The following is an 18,856-nucleotide window of genomic DNA, read 5'->3' on the forward strand; positions in this document are numbered from 1 at the left end:
AACCTATTCTATTTCAGTTAGTTGCTTTTTTTTATCACATTCATCTAATCTTTCCTAACGATCCGCTAGCTGCCGTAAGCATGCCGTCAAAAAAACGCGTCTCTGTGAGTATGGGGTCTCTGCGGAACAAAAGTGGGCGTTTTTAAATTTGTGGGTGTTTTCAAACTGGTGGGTGTATATAAATCATGCAATGAAAATGATGGCCTTCACCCAACCCCACCCCTAAACCCTACCCACACTGTGACGTGGGCAAATCAGAGAACACGGTCAAAAACGCCCCTCTGTTTATGGCCTCACCCACTGATCTGGTAACTCCTATTACTGTCCTGCAGAGACCTATACTTGGTCTTTGTAGGCAGCCTAGGCTCTGAGATCTGCACACAAAAACAATTGGTTTCACCAACCACTCAAAACCAAAACAAATAGTGTTCCAACCAATCACCGACAGGGGGAGGGTGTTGTGAGGTTTTGTGCTCGTGCACAGCTGCACGCAAAGTCGGAGCTGAAGAAGAAGCTGGCTCAAAACCTTACAACACCCTCCCCCTGTCGGTGATTGGTTGGAACACTATTTGTTTTGGTGAAACCAATTGTTTTTGTGTGCAGATCTCAGAGCCTAGGCTGCCTACAGAGACGCGTTTTTTTGACGGCATGCTTATGGGGCGGGCAGCTAGCGGATCGTTAGGAAAGATTAGATGAATGTGATCTCTTTTTTTGGGGGCCTGAAATCACTGATACAACCTTTAAGTTTAATTTACGTTTTTTTTATCCAATATTTATATTTTATTTCAGCTTTATTTCAATTAACGAAAAGCAATTTAATAGTTTACATTTTATTTCTGACAGTATTCAACATGTAAGGGATTGTCTGGGTTTGCTATATGTGTAAAGTTCTGTGTCCTAGTTTTTAGTTCATTGCTATGCTTTCTCATTGATTTGTTTATGTTTTAGGCTACACCTGTTGTTCATTTAGTTTCATTTACCAGTGTATTTAAGCCCTGTGTTTTTGTCAGTTCTCGTCACGATTACACCAGTTGTTCTGTTTTCTAGTTCCTAGTTTTCTGAGAGTTTGCAAAGACTATAGATTATTATATCACTTATGAATGGGAGAAACTGCAACGTGCAATATGGCGGAATACGTAAAAGTAAAAGAGCCAATCGCTGATTGGTAAAGTCATTGAATCACTGCAGCTGCTGTAAGAAGCTCCGGTTCCCATAGAAACCTGAGACTCGCGTTTAGGACTGCACATGCGCATGCCTAGCCTGAAAAATACGCTTTTTTAGCGCTATTTGAGCACAAACAGCTATGGGGCAGTTCATGTCAGATTTTGTTACTGATTTGAAATATGTTAAATTACATATTACATTGTGAGTTCGGCAAGCAGTTTTTGAGATGCCTGAAATAGCTGCCTGGAGGCCTTGCAAATATGGCCGCCGAGTGAACAGACTTTCCTTGAACGGGACTTTGGTGTTTGTTTTATAAACTTTGATACTGCTGCAGTTAGATCCTTCTCGTCATCGTTTTTGCAACCAACTGTGACAACACACTAGTTCACACTTGTCACACACGTCAATGCAGCTGATCAATGTATTTGAGGGCTAAAGCCTGTTGACACCTGTGGACATGTTCCTATTTGTTTTAGTCTACTGCACTTATTCAGCTAACCCTGTGTAATATTATTCTTGTTTTTCATTCATGTTTAACTGTAATTCAGATAACCAAAATGCATCCTGGGTCAACTTGAAATTATACGCCCTCAGAAATAATTTGTCCTGTGCTCTGTTTACTTGTTTGTGCTTTATGGTTTACGTGTGATTACACCGCAATCTTCACCTGACACCTGTTGAATTGGTCTTTGAAAAATACATTATTTATACAGCGTGAGGCCTCAGGCATGCTGGAAAATGGAATAGTAAGAGAGATACTGAACACCAAACTAATATTGCTGTTGCTTTTCCATCTGCTTCCATCCAAAAACAGACAGTAAAAAAAAGACACACAAATGCACACACACAACCCCTGATGACTCACTGTTTAGCCATCCAACAATACCCGGTTCTCATTACTTGTTCCTCTGTTGGCATTAAGAAGGGTCCCCTAGTGACTTCTTAGCTGCTCTGAGCATGAGACCCTGTTCAGAGACAATTGCGATGTTTTAAATCTGTTTCAGATATGTACAATAGCTATAAAAATGAAAACTGCTCTGCAGTTTAACAAGCACATCAGCAATCAGTCTAACAAAAGGTCTGGCTTTTAAAACTCTTCATGAAGGGAAGTCTCACAAAGTAGCTGCATCCCAAACAAAAGTCGGGCTGGTTATGTAAAGTCTTTGTTAAGCTGACACTCTAGTATGAGAGAAAGATTTGTTATGTCCACCCAGAACTTTATGGCTAAAACAAAAGCCATCAATAAATAAGACATGCTAATTTGTACTGTGGTGCATGTGTTCATGTTTTGTTTACATGAGAAGTCATTATCAATTTTAAAAGGTTTTTTTTTTTTGCCCTTTTCTAGCTAAAGTCCCCATGAAACGGAAGTTGCAATAGTCTTTTCATCCCTATTTTGATCGTGAAAAATCAGGTCCTCCCTTGAAATCGGGTATCTGTTAGGAACCCAAGCAATCCAACAGGATCAAATCCCTTTTGATAGGTACTCTCTTTAATTACAATTCCTACAAAATCATGTTATGATGAATGCTGTTTGACCGATGTTATAATGTTAAAATATTAATAATTGAATTGATTTTTTTTTCTACTTTTTTTGGCTAAATGAACAAATGTTGAACAGTCAACTGTATTAAATTAGTTAATAATTTTGAATATGTTTATGTTAAATGATAGTTTATGAAACATTGAATAGGCCTCAAGCACACTTCTAATTTATTTATTTTTTTAAATCATGAGATACTGAAAAGTCTCGTAATTGTTGTGGACTGAGCCTCAGTTAGGCTACACACCCTATGGCCACAATTCTATCCACATAATCACAGTAAACGCTGATGTTGTTTACTTTTCTGAATGAAACAACATAGCCTACTATTGATTAAAAGTTTGCACGTAAGTCTGTATATTAGCCTGTTAAATGTATCCCACGCAAGTACAGAAGTAACAGGGACGACGCCTCTGTTTCGATAGGCTGCAGGTATGTCTCTCAGAAAGGGGCGGACACCAGCCCGTGCTTTAAATGGGCTTGATGTCTTTTAGCACGGCTAACCTTGAGAGCTCCTGTTCGTGGGAGGATAGTTGCGGTTTCGTTCATTGTGGGCGTTGTATGTGAGGTGTAGCTGTCCTGGAAGACGCTCCAGGTAGTTGAACGACAGACACCAGAGTGGGATCCTATCTGAGCCATTTTAACAGCTAGACTGGTGTTGGAGAAACACCGCAACTGTCATCATGTTCAAGAAAAGGACTACAAAGAGCACTGCGACCATCACTGAAAAAAGGTCGGTGGCAACCGGATACACTTATACGTTTTGTTGGGATGAGGACTTTCATTCGCGTCACTGAGGAGTCGTACGGAGCGGCGCGCGCGAGTGTTTTAACTGTCGCGTTTCATTATCTTTGGTTTGTAGTAGCTAAATTAGCCACGGTGCACAATATAACCTGACATTTAAAATATCAATTTCTGCTTTGGGCTTGCTTGAAGTGCGGTTACTGTAGTAAAGGGTGTGGCGCTGTAACAGGTTGGATAACTTTTCACTGAGATCCATATTGCTTGACTTGCGTGATTATTGTGTACTAAACAGAGTAGACTGATGTAAATTGATGTCATTTAGTCATTTAAATGTATTATTTATGTTTTATTGTTATTATTATTTATAATTTATTGTTAATATCAATAGGCTATTATTAATATTATTTAACACTAAACAAAATTTTTATTTGGCCTGTATTATATTTTATATTATATCTTGTTGCATATAGTTTTCAAATTACATCTGTATCAGTACAGGCTGGAGTCAACATATGTAGGGAATGGTTGACTGGTTAAGGGTAAAAGTTAAATCAGAGTGACAATTTCAAGTTCAAACAAGCATAAACTACTGATGGTTTGATAGATGAGATAGCCTCGAGCTTTGTTCCTGCAGTACTCTATGTAGGACACTAATAGGGTAGTTCACTGCAACTATGGAAGATTTTACTCTTGGAATATGGTTTCAGTTTGAGTCAAAATTATTTTATTGGTTACAGATGTACAAAAAAACCCCCCAAGTTTTCCTAAACGCATAGTTTTCTGTTTAGGTCATCTTTGGGTGTCGTTTGACTGTGCTACGCGCAATGGGTCCCTCAGTGTCAAATGTGCCAAGTTTTGTGACTTGTCCGTCTGCTTTTAACAGAAACAAGGCATGACGTACAGAGATATGGGCCGTTTGCTTGCAGTGACCTATAAAAGGACAAAACCTTAGTCTATTTCATAACATTGGTCTTAAGATATCCGGATTTCATAGTTTATGTTTTTGCATTTGTATATTTTGTATATGGGAACACCTCTAGGGAAGGGAAGCGAGCATCAAATAATTACTTGCCAGACCCAGAGCTTCTTCTCAAATCAGATTAAATAATTTTCTCTTGACAGCAAAAAAATAATAGATAGATAGAGCTTTGTTTTTCTATTTTGCTTTAATGGTTGTTTTTGATTAAATAAATTACAACAGCATTTGGTTGTATAATCTCTTTCTTTAACCGTCCAGCTGTGTTTTGCCACACCTTTTGATGGGTTTCACATACAGATGCATTTATTTGAGGTGGCACAGAAAGTCTTTTTAACCTTCTTTCATGTGTGAATAAAACCAGTTAGACCCGTTTGAGTTTCTAACGCCCTCATTAAAGCCACCTTCTTGTTGTAATTATCATTCTCATTTACATATCTCGCTCATAACTCAGTTCTACGGTTGTTGTTTTACAGCTCAAATTAACACAAAAACTATGTTGTGTTTTCTTATTTATGACATTATCATTTTAGTCAGTTTAAGATATTTATAACTGCCAATAACATGCGCTAACCTTATTATTAATGATTCATGCTATTGTATGTTCAAATAACATCCCTTGTCCTTAAGGCAAATACGGCCCAAGGTGCGTAATTTGTTTTCTGATCAAGTTTAGTCATGTCCACCGTGCACTGTCACACTGTATTTTTCTAGAATTCATAGAATGCACTAAAACTATGCTAGGCTGCAGTTATGTTGAACAGCATTTCTGCATTTTTATTTTTTTTCAGTACGGTTCAGCTGAGACAATATTTTTTGATAGCACCAAGGTTCTCTTAACAGATCTGAAGTCTGTGCCAGATGATGTGGAAAGTGTTTCAAGTCCTGTATTTATTTTCAGAGCATCTCAGCATGACAGATAAGTGAAGTGAGGTGTTACGTTCTACATCCAGAGATTCAACATAACAAATCTACTACATTTGCTGCAGCATTTTGGGAAAATGCAAACCGAAAATTGTACATTTGGCTCACTGTAACTATATCAAACTGCACCAACAAAAACTAATTTCCTTTCATTTCACCTCAGACCAGCTGAAACTGATTTGGTGACCCTGATTGACAAGTTGCAGAGGAATGCAGACAAGGTGGAAAAGAACATCATTGAGACAGAACAGAATCTCAATAGGGTAGGTACAGTAAACGCGTCCGTGGATTACAAATAAAAGCCGTTAAGCATGTTAATGTAATCTTTAAATATGTGCATTTAGGGTTATTTGGGTTAAAATAGGGGAAAGTTTATGCCAGTGTTGTATATACTATTGTAGTATTTATCAGTATCTTGAATTAGCTTTTATACAAAAAATAAAAAGTTTTCATTTACATTTTAGTTTAAGTGATTTTTGTTATGTATTTTTGTCATTTAATTCGTTTTTGTTTTATATATTTATAAATATTTTTACATAGCTTTAATTCATTATTATTTCAGTTTAAGTTTCAATCATTTTAGTACTTCAACTTCAACTTATTTGATATCAGTTAGTTTGCCAAGTCTACATTTAAATTTTCTTTTAATTATAATTTTTTTCATCTAATATTTATATTTTATTTTATCCCAGCTTTATTTCAATTAACGATTCAAGAAACAATTTTTTATAGTTTTAGTTAGCATTAACAACACTGGTGTATACCAATGGAAAAATAATGTTTAAAGGAATAGTTCACCCAAAAATTTTATTATTTACCCTCATGTAATTCAAAACCTATATGATTTTTTTTCCTTCTATGTAACACAAAAGAAGATATTTTTAAGAATCTTAAAAAAAATGTTTTGTCTCTACAGTGAAAGTCAGTGGCGTTCAAAACAACATTGGACCCCATTGACTTTCTTGATATGGAAAACAAAAAATCTTCTATCCTCTTTTGTGTTACACAGATGAAAGTCATACAGGTTTGGAATGACATGAGTGTGAACTATCCCTTTAACTATTGTTACATAACTAACATAAATTGTGTTGCACATTGACGTTTCTAGGATATCAAGAAGATCAATGAGGGCAAGCCACCCCTGTACCAGGAGGACACCAACAAGAGGATCCAGAACTCACTGGAGCTACTGAAAGGCCTGGATGATGATGCATCCCAAGCCACCCGTTTGCAGCACCCTCAGGCTGAGATGATTGAGAAGGAGTACGTTTTTATAGCCACCTTCAAACTGAAATATCTGATAGCATCTCATGCTGTATATGCCATACAAACAGATTTATATGCTGTGAATGCTTATGATATGGGATTGTGGATGACTCATTTTTTTTCTCCTCTATGAAAAAGTATGAAACAGCTGCGAGTGCGTGTGATGAAGCTTCGCGAGGATCATGATCGCATTTACAACATCACACGATCTGAGCAGGTTCCCACCGTCAACTGGGGAAAGATGATTGATGAGAAACTGGTGTGTATCTAAGCATACCTCTCTCTGTTTCTTTCTTTCGAATAAATGATTTCAAATGCAAATGATTCATGGTCAAATATTTTTGGATGTAGGCAAATTTGACCAACAAAGGATTCGGACAAGATCTGCCCACCATCGAGAACGAAGTGGAGGAGCACAATATTTTTCACAGTGAAGTGGAGGCATTGGCTCCGTACATCACTCCAGACCGGGTAAAAAATTTTAACTGATGGGTTTAAATTGAAATGCAATACAAGAAGAATATTTGACTGTTTTGAACAGTCATGCAAGTGGCATCTGTGACTCATTTGCTTACTTGCATAACAGGGCGGTTTGGATGGCCAGCAGGCGAAGTACAACAAACTACTGGTGAGACTTCACTTTCTGGATTTAATTTGCTACCTAGTTATGCGCTGAAGTTGTACTAGTAAAAGACTGAGTTAGTTGTCAATTCACATGTCTAAAAACACTGTGGATTTCACCAATTTTCCATCACAGGCGAGCTCCGCAGCACGCCAGAAGAACCTGCTCAGTCTGAGAGATTACATGCAGCGCTGCACCAACGAGCTCTACTGGATGGACCAGCAAGCTGAGGAGCGAATCACATATGACTGGAGCGACAACAACCTGGACTACCCTGCCCGAAAGAGGCAGTACGAGGTAAGGCTTGGAAGCCATTTAATGATTGGTATTACAAGTCTAGATGGCACTAAGACTTTCGAATATGCTTTCATGATTCAAACCTCCTACAAACTATATGATTATAGTACTGAATAGCTTATAAATAAACTACTTATAAATATTTTTTTAACATGCGGCTTGACATCTTCATCAGAACTTCATCAGCAAGTGTCTGGAGTCTAAGGAGAAAACCATCACCCAGCTGAATGAAGATGGAGAGGAATATACTGAGCAGAACCATCCGGGAAAAAATGTCATTGGGGTAATATTACAAGCCGTTCGCTATAATGACTAATCCCCCCCCCATGTCATTTTTTAACTGTATATTTTACAGTGTATAACTGTACTGCACTATAAAGTAGTATGTAGTAAATATAGAATAAGAAAAATGACTCCAATCTAATCTGATATCAGTTTTCACACTCTCTTTCTCACACTTTCTCTGAGCATAGTTGAGGCAAACAGCATATATATCCTAAAGGATGTGATCCTATTTGAAGCACAATAATCTGCTTCATATTTTAAAATAACCACCATAATTGATATGTGGATTAAAGAAGTATTTACTTGCATAAAGCTTCGTGATGTGATCATTTAAAGTATTCTCAAAATGCCAATTTCTATCTAAATAATAAGATGACGCATACTACTGTGGTATAGCCGTAAATGCTTATTCTAAAACATGTCTTGGTTTTAGGCACACATGGATGCCGTGCATGCGGATTGGAAGGAATACCTCAACCTGCTCATCTGTGAAGAGAACCACCTCAAGAACATGGATGACTATCACAAAGTCAGTCTACATTTTACATACTAATTTCCTGTTCCATATTCTATATTGCTATCAGTTGCATTATTCCTTTTTTTTCTTTTTTTTTATAGTTCCACAAGGATGCAAGAGACACCAACGATTTGTTGAAGCGCCTGGAGACCGAGATCAACCAGAAGTATAATCCAGAGTTTAAAGACATGTACCAGATGGAGGGGCTCATTGCTGACCTGGATGTAAATATATATTGTTTAGTTTGGCACCTATATTGAATTTATTTTTAATTCATATACTGTGTATATTAAATGATTAATGAATTAAAAGGTGTCTTCGCTATCTAAGGCTGTCTGTGTTTGTATTGCCAGGATCAGGCAAAGGCCATGGGTCATTTTGACGAGCGACTGAAAGGTCTTCAGAAGCGCAGCCTGCAGGTGCTCCCTCTGAAGTACCGCAGGGATACTCCTCAGAAACTGCTTCCTATCGAGGCTCTGTGTGAATACGAGGCTAATGAGGTACGGAGTTTGAGCTCTCGCTCACTCTATGCATGCAGCTTAGAGCTCCGCTAATACCAGTCAGTGTAACATCAGCTATTATCATGAGTAAGCACAGAAAACCGTTACACTCTGTCTCTGCTCGGGTTTTCGGAGTCCCCCATCTAATGTATTTAAATCCTTAAGACGGCCTTCACCCAAACGATTCATCTCATATAAACCTCTGGAGACGTGTGCAGGGGATTTTGTACGGATTTCACATTTGTGTTTTTTTTTTTGCTGCAATATCAAGTTGAAACAGAGCTTACTTTGCTTATTTTGAACGACACAGGGTTCAATTTTGCGAGGGGAGCGGTACACCCTGCTCAGGAACAATGGGCCCAAATGGGACGTGAAGGATGCAAATGGCCGCACCATGAGCGCTCCAGGAGTGTGCTTCATAATCCCGCCAACCGACCCTGAGGCTGTGGCCGTTGCTGACAAGTGGGTATTCCTTGATATCTGTATATGTCATGTGTAAATGTGTCAGTTGTGTCTAATATGAAAACATTTTTTGTAGTCTGATAAACCAGCACAAAAGCATCAAACAGAAAGTAGTCAGCAGCAAATCTGCACTACAGGCACGACTGTCAGAGCTAAAGAAGGAGAGTACAGGAGGTCAAGGTTTGTCTCTTACGTTATGATAAACTTAGATGCAAAGCTCTCCTAAAGAGAGTTAAATACTTCATTCATTCTTACCTCCATCCTCAGATATACAAGAGCAGCAATGCCGTCAGCTGATGGCAGGACTGGATAAAGTGGTCAGTGATCTGGATAAGCAGGAGAAGGCCATTTACTCTCGAGTGCGCCCCCCACTGGAGCAAACACGTCCTGTTCAAGACAGCTCTGACAGGTTACAGGACATAAAGGTACAAAGTTTGGTGTCTTAATGTTAATTCTGTAGTGGACAACAAGTGTCATGTGTCTGACTAAATGTACTCATTATAAAAAGTACATTCTAATAATATTCATTATCAATATATTTCAGTCACATTAGTACAGTGGTTCTCAATTGTTTTTGGTGATGTCCACTTTTAAAGAATAAAAATGTTAGTTTGAATCTTGAGTGCACATTTGATAGTCATAAGGCTCGTTCACACTAAGAACGATAACTATAAAGTTAACGACATCGGATAAGATGTACTTTTAAAAATCGTTTTAAATATAAAAGGATAGCAGAGTCCACTATATCGATTAGCAGCACAGTGAAACAATTTCATTGGAATCGCTTTCAGAATAATTTTCTTCTAGCTGATGAACGATAAAAGCAGTGAAAGCCAATCAGAATCCATCCTGGTTTAAGACCTCAAACAGTTAAAGCAACAGAGAACATAAACTGCAGCATGCTCTAAGAAACAACAGAACAATATCATCCGCTGGTGTGGAATCTAATATAGCTATTGTTAAAGTTATCTTGGTCACACTTTAGTTTAGGGTCCAATTCTCACGATTAACTAACTATTAACTCTGACTTTTGCCTCAATAATCTCCAAATTACTGCTTATTAATAGTTAGTAAGGTAGTTGTTAAGTTTAGACATTGGGTAGGATTAGAGATGTAGGATATGGTCATGCACAATATCCTAGTAATATGCATGCTAATAAGAAACTAATAAAACTAATAGTTAAAAGTGAGAATTGGACTCAACTAAAGTGTTACCGTTATCTTTATAGTTATCATTCTTGGTGGTATTCAAAATAACAGGCATTCAAATCCAATAAAATGTGAAAAATAAACTGCACATACACCTCATTTGTTCTCTTGTCTATCATCAACACAGTAGACTTAAATGTGTAAAAGTGAGCAAGCCTCTGAAATGACCCTGACCCTGTATTTCAGTGGCAAATGGCATTTTGACCTTGCCTTAATCCAGTATTTTCTTCATAGGACATTACTTCTGCTGTTCGCAAGATAGAGCCAGAAAAGTCTGCAAAATTACAGGAGGCTGAGACTTTCCTCAGATCCTCTCCCAAATGTTTAAGTGCACCACAGCTCTACTCCAAGGTGGATGAGACTAACAAAAAATACAACAAAGTCGATTTGCTGTTGAAGTGTGCAGGTGACAAGTAAGTACACCTCTTTTTTTTTTTTCACAACGGGATTCAACAATGTCATGCTAAATGAGAACCTGAATTGTGAGCCTAAAAATGTTACTTTTGTAGACTGCAGAACTCCTATCAGCTGGAGAATTCTCTGCAGAATGGCAAAGCTCTACTGTCCACCTATGAAAACAAACTGGCAAGAGAGGAGGTTGCCCCATCCGACCCCACCTCACTGGAGAAGACCCAGCGCGAGTTGGCGGTAAGCTTCGTAATCCATGCCACTTTCTTTTTTTTTCTCATGATCTTTTTTTCCAAGATTCACTAGGATCCGCGGACACCCTGCTATTTGATTGATGTTTTTTCCAAGATTCACTCATGATTGATGTCTGATGTATTCTTGTCTCCAGGACATTACATCTGAGCTAAGGAGCAAAAGAGCTATTATCACAGAGTCTGAGCAGAACCTGAGAGATGCCAAGGCCAGCTGCAGCAATATGGCCAGCAAAGTGCAAGAGCATTGCCCTGATATTGAGAGGCAAGAAGCTGATGTTCAGAAACTCAGCAAACGCTTTGACAACCTGAACAGACAGACTGAAGCCAGGTGAGTTCATATTAAACCAAAGTTACTTCAAATGCGAGTGTACTTTAAAAAAAATGTCATAAGAATTTAATTCAGATTAGTCTTTAGTATACTGCGTTCTGTGATTTATATTACATCTGAAATGAATAGGATTGTTTTCCCTATTAGTGTTTGTTACACTTTACAGCAATTTGTTAATATTAGTTGTTAAATTTAGTATCATGAACATCATTTAATAATCCATTTTCATTTATACATTTACTCTTGTTCACTGTTAATTCATGTTTGTTCATAATACATACATTAATGTTAATTTATGCAAAAAATTTACAGATCACAAAGTCTGCAAAGAGCCAAAATCGCCTACGCCAACTACCACAATGACTATGACAACCTCAATAGCTGGCTTTCTCGAGTGCCAAACTATGAGCCACGTGAAACTGATGACATCAAACAGATTGACGCAAAACTGAAAAATCAAAGAGTAACTTCTATAGTCATTTCCGTCATTACAATAATTGCATTGTAATATTACAAATTATATTTATTTACCAAACCCATGTTTGAAATGTACAGATTCTGCTCTCTGACATCACAAGAAAGGAATCAGACCTGAACAATGTGTCAAGAAATGCACAGCTTTATCAGCAAGCAGTCAAGGTACTAAAATCTCAGTGTATTACTTGCAGAGAATTATCCTACTATCATGTTTATGCAAAGCTGTGTGAACTCCTTTGTGCCGTGGCTTTCAGGACTATGAAAATGAAGCAGAGCGGTTTAAATCCATCCTTGACCTTGAAGATGGCTTGGTTCCCCAGACATACAAAAGGACCAGACTTGAATCTCCTGCCTTGAAAGTGAATAGAGAGGTGAATATTTTTGAAAAGTAAACAGTTTCCTGGATCAAGTGATTAGAACATTTTATAGTCTTTTTAATGAGAACAGTTTTTTCTGACTGTTGAAGTTTAAACATCTTGTGTTCTAAAGGAATCTGCAATTGAGGCTAAATTCACTGAAGTGAATGCTGTGAACAAACAGAGACTGCAGAACCTTGAGTTTGCTCAAAGCCTTCTTAACCAGGTAAAACACATTATCATATGCTATGATATAACAATAGCATGATATAAGCATGGCCTTTTAGTGCTGTCAAATCAATTACTCGCGATTAATCACATCTATATATATATATTCAATTAAGTGAGATTCACAACTCTCTGCAAAATCATTTTGGGGGTCGTAAAAAGTCTTATCAGTCTTAGGGCTGATTTATACTTCTGCTTCGGACCTATGCCGGAGCCTCATATATATATATATATATATATATATATATACAGTGAGGAAAATAAGTATTTGAACACCCTGCTATTTTGCAAGTTCTCCCACTTGGAAATCATGGAGGGGTCTGAAATTGTCATCGTAGGTGCATGTCCACTGTGAGAGACATAATCTAAAAAAAAATTCCAGAAATCACAATATATGATTTTTTTAACTATTTATTTGTATGATACAGCTGCAAATAAGTATTTGAACACCTGTCTATCAGCTAGAATTCTGACCCTCAAAGACCTGTTAGTCTGCCTTTAAAATGTCCACCTCCACTCCATTTATTATCCTAAATTAGATGCACCTGTTTGAGGTCGTTAGCTGCATAAAGACACCTGTCCACCCCATACAATCAGTAAGAATCCAACTACTAACATGGCCAAGACCAAAGAGCTGTCCAAAGACACTAGAGACAAAATTGTACACCTCCACAAGGCTGGAAAGGGCTACGGGGAAATTGCCAAGCAGCTTGGTGAAAAAAGGTCCACTGTTGGAGCAATCATTAGAAAATGGAAGAAGCTAAACATGACTGTCAATCTCCCTCGGACTGGGGCTCCATGCAAGATCTCACCTCGTGGGGTCTCAATGATCCTAAGAAAGGTGAGAAATCAGCCCAGAACTACACGGGAGGAGCTGGTCAATGACCTGAAAAGAGCTGGGACCACCGTTTCCAAGGTTACTGTTGGTATTACATTAAGACGTCATGGTTTGAAATCATGCATGGCACGGAAGGTTCCCCAGCTTAAACCAGCACATGTCAAGGCCCGTCTTAAGTTTGCCAAGGACCATTTGGATGATCCAGAGGAGTCATGGGAGAAAGTCATGTGGTCAGATGAGACCAAAATAGAACTTTTTGGTCATAATTCCACTAAACGTGTTTGGAGGAAGAAGAATGATGAGTACCATCCCAAGAACACCATCCCTACTGTGAAGCATGGGGGTGGTAGCATCATGCTTTGGGGGTGTTTTTCTGCACATGGGACAGGGCGACTGCACTGTATTAAGGAGAGGATGACCGGGGCCATGTATTGCGAGATTTTGGGGAACAACCTCCTTCCCTCAGTTAGAGCATTGAAGATGGGTCGAGGCTGGGTCTTCCAACATGACAATGACCCGAAGCACACAGCCAGGATAACCAAGGAGTGGCTCTGTAAGAAGCATATCAAGGTTCTGGCGTGGCCTAGCCAGTCTCCAGACCTAAACCCAATAGAGAATCTTTGGAGGGAGCTCAAACTCCGTGTTTCTCAGCGACAGCCCAGAAACCTGACTGATCTAGAGAAGATCTGTGTGGAGGAGTGGGCCAAAATCCCTCCTGCAGTGTGTGCAAACCTGGTGAAAAACTACAGGAAACGTTTGACCTCTGTAATTGCAAACAAAGGCTACTGTACCAAATATGAACATTGATTTTCTCAGGTGTTCAAATACTTATTTGCAGCTGTATCATACAAATAAATAGTTAAAAAATCATACATTGTGATTTCTGGATTTATTTTTTTAGATTATGTCTCTCACAGTGTCTCTCACAGATTCTCACAGTCACCTACGATGACAATTTCAGACCCCTCCATGATTTCTAAGTGGGAGAACTTGCAAAATAGCAGCGTGTTCAAATACTTATTTTCCTCACTGTATATATATATATATATATATATACACATACAAAAACATATATTATGAAAACAAACTTTTGTGTTATATGCGATTAATTGATTTGACAGCACTTCTTTGTTTTTTTACTTATTATACACATTCAATATTTTATAATTCTTTATAGCAACCAGAAGTTTCAATAATCAAGCAAGAGGTCCAGACTGTGAGATCATCAGCCCCAGGCGAAGAGCCCTGGAGAATCAAAAAACAGCTTCAGGAAGAAATTCAGCGTAGAGACCAACTGGAAAGGGAAATTCAAAGTGTACAGACTGACATCTATTTACTAGAGGGCCAGAAACCGCAGGATACTATCGTCAAGAAAGAGCTCATCAAGCAGGTGCCTGACCCTCAACTGGATGAAGAATATCACAGGATCCAGCAGAAGCTCTTAGATGAAAGCAGGACCACTCGTGTCTTAGAGAGTGAACTGGACACTCTGCGTATAAAGCTGCGTGGGATTGAGACCGAAATGAAAGAGGGAGCTCAGCAGTATACAGTCAAAGAGGTGCTCCGCATTGAGAAGGACAGGGGACAGGAAGAAGATCTCAGGAGACTAAGAGAAGAGCTAGAGGAAGTCAAGCGGCTAAAGATGATCAGAGAGAATGAAATCATTCAGATTCAAAAGCAAGTGACCATTCTTGCAGAGGAGAAAAGCAAGGAGCAGGAAATAATCACTGAGGAGGAAGTCATTAAGGTTCAAAATGACCCTCGACTTGAGAGTGAGTACAGATTGTTGCTTGACCAGAAAGAAAAAGAAATAAACACGCGAAAAGAACTTGAAGATGAGCTTCGATTCCTGCAGGAGAGATTAAGGCGTCTTGAAAAAGAAAAGTCAATGGCTGAGGAAAAGATCTCCATCAAAGAAGTGCTGAAGGTTGAGAAAGATATTGCTTTAGAGAGAGAGGTAGAGAATCTGAGAAGACAGTATGAAGATGAAAAAACAAGGCGCAGCACCTCACTGAGAGAGAAAACAGACCTTAACCGCAAGATTATCAGTCTGGAGGAAGAGAAGTCGAAGGTCATAATTCAGGAGAAAGTCCGTGAGATTGTTCGACCTGATCCAAAGGCAGAAACAGAGGTGGCAAATCTTCGACTTGAACTGGTGGAGCAGCAGAGAAGGTGCAGAGATTCAGAGCAGCAGCTGAGGTCCCATCAGGATGAACTGACAATGCTAAGAAACAGAGGCCCACAAATTGAATACAAAGAGATAATCAAAGAGGTCGTCAAATACAAGATTGACCCAGAAACAGAAAGAGAACTGGAGAAACTCAGGAATGAAATTGTGGATAAATCCCACCAAACAGAGAAGTTCGAGATGGAGATTCTCCAACTCAAAGAGGAGATTCAAAGATGGAAAGACACCAAGCCTCAGATTCAGACCAAAGAGGTCGTAAATGAGATCATGCAATACAGAGAAGATCCTAAAACCAAGGAGGAGATTGAGAGTCTCAAGCGGAAACTGGCTGAGGAACAGAGGAAACGTTTGGACCTGGAAAACGAAAGGGCTGCAAATGAAGAAAGGATCAGGCTCAAGAAGATCGACTTGTCACAGGTGAGGGAAATGATTGTCCAGCAAGAAGTTGTGAAGATGGAGAGGGATCCAATCCTGATGTCAGAATGTGACACCTTCACTTTAAATATCAACAATGAGCAGAAACAGAGAGAGATCTTGAAAGAAGAGCTGATAAGGCTGCAGCATCAAAAGGCTGAATTGGAACTCCAGCTTGAGGAGCTGGAACGTGAACGCAGAGCACGCAGAGATGCTGAGCTTGAAATTCAGAGGTTGAGAGTGCGGCTCAATGAACTAGAGATTAGGGACAAGGAAAACAGAGAAAAGGTTACAGTAAAGCAAAAGGTTGTACTCCAGCAGGACCCTCAGCAAGAAAAAGAGCACTCTATCCTTCGTCTTCAGGTTGAAGAGGAGAGGCACAAGCGTATGCTCTTGGAGAAGGAGTACAACGCCTTGTTGCAGCAACAAGAAATACTTGAGCGAACGGAAGTGCGTGAAAAAGTTGTGCGAACAGAAAAAGTCCAAGTCGAGCGAGACCCAGATGCCGAGATGGACATTAAAAGGCTGAAGAAAAGCCTTGAAGAAGAGGAAAGGCGACGTCGTGAGCTGGACCAACAGATTATCATCCTAAACTCTAAGCTTTCTGAGGTGGAGTTTACCAATACAAAATCATCTAAAGAAGTCGACTACATTCGCGATGAAAGCAACAAGCTACAGCAGGAGAACCAGCGCCTACAGAACGAATTAAGGAAGCTTCAATCCGAAATCCAGATCACATCAAAAGAAACCAGACACATCACTGAGTCTTCTCCGGCGGAGAATAGCAGGAACCTAGAAATTCGACTGGAATCCTTGCAAAGAGAACTCACTGACCTTAAACGCATCAGAATGGAGAAGGACGAAGAGATTGAAAAGCTTCAGAAGAGTCTCTCTGCAATGAGAGTGAAGAGGGAGCAGCGAGAAAGTCACCTCCGCCGTTCAATTGTCGTCATCGATCCAGACACCGGAAAGGAGATGAGGCCTGAGGAGGCTTACAAGCTTGGTCTAATCGACTGGAAAATGTTCGTCAACCTTCAGAGTCAAGAGTGCGACTGGGAGGAGATCACCGTCAAGGGTCCGAGTGGCGAGTCTTCTGTTCTCCACGACAGAAAATCAGGCAAGAAGTTTGCCATTGATGAAGCTCTGAGGGCAGGAAACATCACAAACCGTCAGCTGCAACAATATCAGAACAAAGAGATAAGCATCCAGGAGTTCGGTGTCATGCTGTCAGGCAGAGGCATATAAATTGCACCGGAAATCTCTTTTTATTTTCCCTTTCTCAATACAGTATGTATTTATTTAAAAAAAAGCATTTTTATATCAATGCAAGATGGTGTTCCTTTATGGTCATGGTGCTGAATCTGGTTTAATGTTTCTATCACTATTCCTGAAGTGTTTTCATTAAAGATTAGCACTTTGAGGATGTATTACTGAAATCTAGTTCAGTTTCACTGTAATCTGATCTAAGACATGCATATAAAGTGTGCGCCTTAATGATAAAGTTACAGCCCTATCTCGCTTTTCATGCACTTTTCACTAGTCAGATTAATCTATTCTCCTTTCATGTGTTTGATTTGAGATTAAAACATGAATGAAATGTGAATAAACCTGAGTACTGCGTGTTCTTTCCCTTCATCTTTATCATAAAGCAAGCTCAAACTATCTTTACAATCACTTTTTAGTTCACAAAACCATTGGGTGTCTTTCATCTATGGTTTAAATGATTACCAAACTACACAATAAATTAGCAGACTGAAAATATTTTGATTACTTAAAAAAATTCTTTGACATTTGTTTTGCAGGAATTTAAAGCCCCCCTGAAGTCAATAATTGTATCCATTCAAACTCATCTTTGATCACCAAAAAGGCATATTTAAAAGTTTTTTTCCTGTGAAAAAAGTATTCATGCCTTAAAATAGCTTAAATGTAACTACACCCTTGCTTCATTTAAGCTGTGTCCCAATGTTGAAGGCTGCATCCTTCGAAGGACGCAGACTTCAAGGATGCAGCCTATGCGTCCTCTGAAGGACGCACCATGTAGCCTTCCTAGGATTTCCTAATTGTGCAACCAGGTGTTCCCGATCACCGCTCCTGGCGCCAAGCAACGGTGCGAGAGGACAGCTGCTATCCTGATCATTCATTTTGATAACTGAGTAAACAGCTATGGAGCCAGAATTGGCTATTGTCATTTTTATGTTTTATATTTTACTGGAGGTCATTGTGTAATATGACGGCGCTGCCGGATCATGTATTTTCGGTTTAGCCCTGTTTGAATACAAAACCCAATTTAATATAAAAAGTCCAGTATTTCTCGCGCTCGTCATCTGCAGCTGTCACGGTTGCCAGGCGACAAGAACAATCCTTCGTAGGCTAGACCGGTCCGAACGCTTCAGATGCGCCCTTTTATATGGGACGCTGCTGTAGTTAGCAACAATTTGTCAATATTGTGACAATAAGCCTACATTTTGTTACTTTAATTTTCGGAACTGCATATTTCGTTTTCGTATTCACTTACAAATGTGAAGTAACCTGAATTACTTTTTTCCCTCACATCACAATGTGATTACATTACACTACACAAAAGTATATAATGTAACAACCAGATATTACTGTATATTGAAAATATACAGAAGTAAAATGCAACATAGCCTACGCAGTAATGCAGTAGTAGCCTAATATAAATGCAGTAGTTATTAAAAGTACTTTTTTCAGAAAGCCGTCGATTGAATCAGCCCTGCAAACCTGTTGGTAGACAACTTAGTGGATAGTGGAAACATGCACTCAAACGCTCTGGAGACCATCCCAGATGATGTCCCACCAGCAGGAGGCCTTAGGGGCAGCCCATCCCAGTCCAGC

At 39.1% G+C, this 18,856-nt stretch overlaps 1 protein-coding gene across 1 annotated transcript; it reads left to right on the top strand.

Moving 5' to 3' along the window:
* Window positions 1–3,204: 3,204 nt before the first annotated feature.
* Window positions 3,205–17,607, top strand: ppl (periplakin). Its single transcript, XM_084424256.1, has 22 exons — window positions 3,205–3,440; window positions 5,515–5,614; window positions 6,460–6,614; window positions 6,756–6,876; window positions 6,969–7,088; window positions 7,204–7,245; window positions 7,375–7,536; window positions 7,712–7,819; window positions 8,255–8,350; window positions 8,440–8,562; window positions 8,692–8,838; window positions 9,149–9,300; window positions 9,377–9,480; window positions 9,568–9,725; window positions 10,744–10,922; window positions 11,019–11,157; window positions 11,306–11,499; window positions 11,812–11,962; window positions 12,055–12,138; window positions 12,231–12,347; window positions 12,466–12,558; window positions 14,576–17,607. Exons 1-22 carry the CDS (start codon window positions 3,391–3,393, stop codon window positions 17,243–17,245), a joined length of 5,265 nt encoding a protein of 1,754 aa, XP_084280382.1. The 5' UTR covers window positions 3,205–3,390; the 3' UTR covers window positions 17,246–17,607.
* The last annotated feature ends 1,249 nt before the right edge of the window (window positions 17,608–18,856 follow it).

Source organism: Rutilus rutilus, assembly GCF_951802725.1.
Source record: "Rutilus rutilus genome assembly, chromosome: 1".
Classification (NCBI taxonomy): Eukaryota; Metazoa; Chordata; class Actinopteri; order Cypriniformes; family Leuciscidae; genus Rutilus; species Rutilus rutilus.